Source organism: Galeopterus variegatus, unplaced genomic scaffold, assembly GCF_000696425.1.
Source record: "Galeopterus variegatus unplaced genomic scaffold, G_variegatus-3.0.2 Scaffold3035, whole genome shotgun sequence".
Lineage (NCBI taxonomy): Eukaryota > Metazoa > Chordata > Mammalia > Dermoptera > Cynocephalidae > Galeopterus > Galeopterus variegatus.
In genome coordinates, this window is record NW_007729146.1 from 116,965 (window position 1) to 123,271 (window position 6,307).

At 42.2% G+C, this 6,307-nt stretch overlaps 1 protein-coding gene across 1 annotated transcript in view; it reads left to right on the plus strand.

Moving 5' to 3' along the window:
- Positions 1-6,307, plus strand: part of COLCA2 (colorectal cancer associated 2) — a 10,219-nt gene that overhangs the window by 1,862 nt on the left and 2,050 nt on the right. Inside the window, exons 2-3 of the mRNA XM_008583782.1 lie at positions 857-951; positions 5,656-5,713. Coding sequence (XP_008582004.1) covers positions 857-951; positions 5,656-5,713 — 153 coding nt within the window. The remainder of the gene's footprint in view (positions 1-856; positions 952-5,655; positions 5,714-6,307) is intronic.

A 6,307-nucleotide genomic window follows, 5' to 3' on the forward strand; every position in this document is an offset into this window, starting at 1 on the left:
CTCGCGCTGCGCGGACTCGCCCCGAGCCTCCGTGCGCCGCCGAGAAACGCCTAGGGAGGGGGTGGGGACACGGGGGAAGAAGGGGAGAGCGGGAGCGGGCCCGAGGGAGGAGGAAGAGATGGAGAGCGGGAAAGGCGGAGAAAGGTCGAGGAGAGACAGCCTAAGGACGAGACGGACGGGAGGAAGGGAAGGAGCTCCTCGGGCCTGGCCCCTGGACTGGGGTCAGTTTGGCAGGTTCCTCGTGGGCCCAGGACAGGGCCGGCCAAACCCCGCCGCTTGCTGCAGGGCTGGCTTTCAGACCAAGGGCACGGAGAGGTCGGAGCCTCCCCAGAAGCCACGCCTGGCCTGGTAGAGAAGGAAGGGACTCGGAACACGGCAGTGGGAACATCACGGTGGGGTGGCCTAGGTCAGCCGCTGTAGATCAGAGAGAGCTCCCCCGCTCCAGCGCCCGGCTCCTCCCCGGGTCCCTAGTACCCTCCCTCAGGACAGCAGGCTGGGCCCAGAACCCTGGCTTACCTCAACTTAGCCAAAGGGGTGAGCTCCCCTGGACTGGTCTCCACATTCCTGAGCAGAAGAGCCTGTGTGCTAGGTCTAGGGAAGGGGCCCCAGCCAGGGGTGGATGGCCCCACAGATTTCCCTAGATTCTGGCTCCACAGATTTCCCAATGGGGCCCTGAAACCTGCTCAGCCTCTCTTCATCCTTTCAAGTTTGAGAAATTTGGGCTTTGTACCGTCATTTAACATTCTCCAAACCTAGAAACTTGGCTTTGAGTGCCATCGCCTAGAAAAGGGACCTCACCGCACATCCTGACACCCAAACCTTGGACTTGACCACTGAATCGATTGCCTTTCCCCAGAAAAACCGAAGGTATATCAAGGTGTCCGGGTGAAGATCACAGTGAAGGAGCTACTGCAGCAAAGGAGGGCACACCAGGCAGCCGCAGGGGACAACGTAAGCATGAGCTCTTCACCCCCTCCCCAACTTGTGGCAGGCCTCATTCAACCCCATGTCTGGGAAGGTGTAGAGGCCAACTTAGGCCCCACTCACCATCCCCAGACCTCAGCTGTTTTTGTAACTTCTGTGCCCAGCTTCATCCAGTTCACCACAGGAAGCCATAGAGAAAGAGAACAGTAGGGCATGGGGCTCAGGATTTGGGGGAGCCCATCCCCCATGATCAAAGTTGAGAATAAAGGTTTGTTGGTCCTCTGCAAGGAGAGGAGCAGCCAGCAGGTAAGTAGGTTACTGTATCAGGAACAGTGTATGTACAGCCATCACATATTCATAGAATATCTGTCCCAGAAATTCATTGCATTTTAGGGAGTCCTTCCAGGATAGCGTCTCCGTGGAAAATCCTCCTCTCCCTCCTCATTCTTCTGGAACTCAGCCTCTGAGGTCGTTTATCTGAAAATCACCAGTCACTGAAAGTCCCCAGCAGGAAAGAGCCATCTCTCTGCAGAGGAACAGCTTAGAGTGTAGATCCACTTTCTTAAGATGTAATGAAGCCTTACATGGTTCCAGATTATTACAGAATTGATCTGGGCAGTCATAAAAGTGCCCTGACACATTATATATATATCCTTCCTAAAGCAGATAAGTACTGCCAAAAATTCTCAGTGCAGCAGACACAGAACCAAATGAACTAGGTGGGCTTATCCCCCAGGAGAAAGCACCTCATCACTCGAAAGCCCTTGACCATACAATTGCTTGTGGGTTGGTTTGGACGTGGATGTAGGATGGACAGCTGGGGCTCCTATTGCCTGTGTTAGGATTGGTCCTTCTCCAGCCTGTTGGCATCTGCCCCACAGCAGTTTTTGTGACTGGTGTTGTTTGTGTACAATGTACGACTTCATGAAATGGGAGGAGGCAAATGATATAGGGATGGCAAGCACAGATTCCAGAACAAATGGACTGGGTTCTGATCTCAGCTCCTCCATGGTGTGTATCTTTGAGCCAATAGCTCAATCTCTCTGGCCTCAGTTTCCTCATCTTTAAATTGGGGATAATAGGATTGTGTGAGGGTTAAGTGAGCTATTGCAGATAAAGCACTTAGAAGAGTACTTTCTACATAGTAAGTGCTCAATGAATGTTAGCTATCATTATTATTATTTGGGAAAAACAAATAAAATAAAATTCCAACCAAGGATTGAAAACCAGCTACTTAGTAATGTTCATTCACACCCTTTGCTCAGAGTTTAGATTTCAAGTATGGGCTTGCTGTGATTTGGCACATACAGCTGGAGAAGTTAGTACTTCCATGTGCAGAATTGCAGTTAACACAATAAAACTTCCTTACTTTTGCAGAGGGACTTACACTGGCCCTTCTTTTAAATCACTTTTGCACATTCATTATTTCATTTAGTTCTTATAACAATCAGTGGAGGTAAGTAGATCAGAGATATGTATGTATCCTTCTATTACTGCTAAAGTTCAAAATCTTGTACTCGCTAAAGGTAGAGCTGAAAGTAGAGCCAAATTCTTTTTCTTAGCATGAAAACCCTTTCCATCTATTGGCTCTCTAAATTTAACTTTCCATAGATCCAGCCATGCTAAGTAGGAGTCTGGAAGCCTCATCCCCTTTAGTGCAGAAATAGTTATAAATTAACAAAACCAGAAACCAGAAACTGGGAAATGTTTCTGGAGCAAAAAAAAGAAAGAAAAAAAAAGAACCATCAAGATGTTCATAACAAACTATAATCTTTCATTNTTATTATTATTTGGGAAAAACAAATAAAATAAAATTCCAACCAAGGATTGAAAACCAGCTACTTAGTAATGTTCATTCACACCCTTTGCTCAGAGTTTAGATTTCAAGTATGGGCTTGCTGTGATTTGGCACATACAGCTGGAGAAGTTAGTACTTCCATGTGCAGAATTGCAGTTAACACAATAAAACTTCCTTACTTTTGCAGAGGGACTTACACTGGCCCTTCTTTTAAATCACTTTTGCACATTCATTATTTCATTTAGTTCTTATAACAATCAGTGGAGGTAAGTAGATCAGAGATATGTATGTATCCTTCTATTACTGCTAAAGTTCAAAATCTTGTACTCGCTAAAGGTAGAGCTGAAAGTAGAGCCAAATTCTTTTTCTTAGCATGAAAACCCTTTCCATCTATTGGCTCTCTAAATTTAACTTTCCATAGATCCAGCCATGCTAAGTAGGAGTCTGGAAGCCTCATCCCCTTTAGTGCAGAAATAGTTATAAATTAACAAAACCAGAAACCAGAAACTGGGAAATGTTTCTGGAGCGGAGTCTGGAAGCCTCATCCCCTTTAGTGCAGAAATAGTTATAAATTAACAAAACCAGAAACTGGGAAATGTTTCTGGAGCAAAAAAAAGAAAGAAAAAAAAAGAACCATCAAGATGTTCATAACAAACTATAATCTTTCATTAAGGAGCTTTGGTACTTTGTAGAATTCTGCTTCAACTGCACTTGGAGAAGTCCCATTTGGGCATGACAGTTCCCTTGCTGTTGGGTCTTTACAGATTGGTTTGACCACTCTTCCCTTGTTAGCTAGCTACAGGAGCTAAAGCAAGGGTAAAGCATTTCACATGTATATCTGACCAGTTTTGTTCCTGGAGCACTTGGACTCATCTTGAGTTTTTCTGAATTTCTCCTCGAGAAATAAAGCAGCACTTCTGAACCAGTGCCTTGCAGGAACATGCAGAGTGGAGCCTGCTCTTCTTCCTGGAAGATAATATCGACCCATGCCCTCCCAAGCACTTAGGAGTAACACACACATAATTTAATTGAGAGCGAGATGTAAAATTCCTCACTGGGAGCCATCAGAAGGATCTGAGATTCTAGGAAAGTTGTGAGGGTACACTCAGTAGGCAAAGATGGCAGATACCAGGGGATAATTTATGCCTGCTCCTTCATGTAGATCTTTATGGTTTAATAGAGATGATCTCCAATTTGTTCAATAGTTGAAGGGTGCCTCTAGAAAACTTTAAGCCAAGGAGAGAGTTAATTGACCCAAATATTACAAAGCAGGAAGAAATTTATCTTAATGTGTTACGTAGTCAGAGTAGCATCCACAATTTGAAACTTTAAGAAGGCGATCATGAATGGAAGTTATAAATTGAGACAAATATCTAGGTCTCATTCAGTGCCAGAAGAAACCATGTGCATGCCAGACTGGTAAATTCGATTTAAAAAAACTTATTTCAGCCAGATCAATTTGCAAACACTCCCCTACACCACCCCCACCCACACCCACACACACACACACATTTCTTTTGCCTTTAGGGTAAAGGAAACTTGAGTTAGCACTTATCAAAAGATAGTTTACATTTATTTTTTTTAACCACTAATTTTTTAAAACAGGCTTTATGTGTTTTTATTAATTGTAGATTGTGGATTTTTGTGCTGTTTGAAATCTAAGAGAAAGGTGCCTTTCTTTGTATTCTTGGAGCAAAGTAGAAAGTGAACCCATGACTAGAAAGATAATATCAAGTAGTATATTGTAAACATACCTCAGGGAGATAACTTGGGGAGGGAGGCAAACAGGCCAGTCCAGGGGAGGAACAACTGAGTTAATGAGAGCTCTACAATGAAGCAAATTTTTTAAAACCCACTCCTTCCATGTCCTTCAGCTCAAGCTGCAACCAAAAATTTGCATAAAGAGCTGGTAAAGGATTCCAGCTTCCTGGTTCATGACATTACAGCATGGATCATTTTCAAAATTAACACCACCTCCTGTTTCAGCAGTGGCCGACTGCAGTTTTCCCAGTGGCTCCTTGTACAGGAGTGAGTATTCCCTGTAACTCAAGAGAGGTGTAGTGAGCCTGGATTCCCAGCACAGAATCACAGAGCAACGCTGGTCTCTTTAAACTTTAAAGCCACCATCTGAAATCTAAAAAAAAAAAAAAAAAAACCCTAAATTACTCAGTCAGTGTAATTATCAATTCAACTGTAAATGCAGGCTGCTTTGCTTTAAATAGTTAAAAGGAGAAGTCTCATAAACTTTAAGTATTTAAATGCAGTGACTAAAAAAAAAGAGATTTTTATAAAAAATAGTAAAAAACTTACAAAGAGTTGAAATATTTCCTGATCATGAACTAGCATATAAATAGGCTTCAACTCACTGACTACAGCTTTAAGAAAATATTTTCTATTTTAATATGTTATAGATAGTAAGCACATGTGAATTTTTTAGCTACTCAGGATTAACAAAGTTAGGAATTTTGTTCTTTTGGGGAAACAAATTTCTAAGGCTAAGCAGCCAGATAATATAAAAATTTTGAGAAAAATGACTAAATCATAGTTGGCTGAGATTGAATAAATATTATTCTTTATTAATTTTAAATTAAATAGTTTAATAGAAAGGCTCTTTGCTGAGTTTTCTTGAACTGTTACATTTCTGTGACACAGAAATTATTTATATTAATTTTTATCAGAATTAATAACTTTTAAAATTTAAGTAGGAGAATCTGATATTAGGAAAAAATCCCCAAATGAGCAAACATAAAAATTGAATCTAAGTAAAATATAACATTGGTTGTATTTAATGAAGGCAACCTGTTTTTTAGAAGAAAGAATCTTGTCTTACCTTAGAGCAGAAGGAAACATAGTTCCCGTCGAAATGTCTTAAGCTTTCTCGTTACAGAACTCTGATTTCACTTTGCTTCATGGTCACATTCTTGCTTTGGCAGCTGTCTGGAGGCAGCAGTATCCACCTTTCAGACCCAGCCACACCATCCTCTGCAGGTCAGTACAGCTAGCATTACACTTCCCTCAAAAACTCTTCCAAAAGTCCATCTCGAAAGTATTTCAGTGCCTGATTCAGGGGTTAAGATAGGCACCACCATTTATCTGGAGGCAGCAGTATCCACCTTTCAGACCCAGCCACACCATCCTCTGCAGGTCAGTACAGCCAGCATTACACTTCCCTCAAAAACTCTTCCAAAAGTCCATCTCGAAAGTATTTCAGTGCCTGATTCAGGGGTTAAGATAGGCACCACCATTTAATTGGAATCCAACCAATCAGACAGTGAAAAAGGCAAAGTGACTGCAGCAAAAAAGCAAGTGCACATTTTTGTCCATTTCTGAACTGTCTATTCTCTGCTGCCTATTTTGTCCCATGAATTCCTTCATATTTATTCCAATTCCTCATCTCCAAATAACTAAGCTTAACTCCACAATCAGAATTATTTTTCAGAAACATATCTTTTTTCAGTGTCCTATCAGATGGAATACAGAACATCCTGAGGCACTAGAATAAAGCCTTTGGTCTTGCTCATTTAGTTTCTACCCGACAGGGGCTTCCCTCCCCTTCTTTTCTCTCTTCCCAGAAAGCAGTTCAAA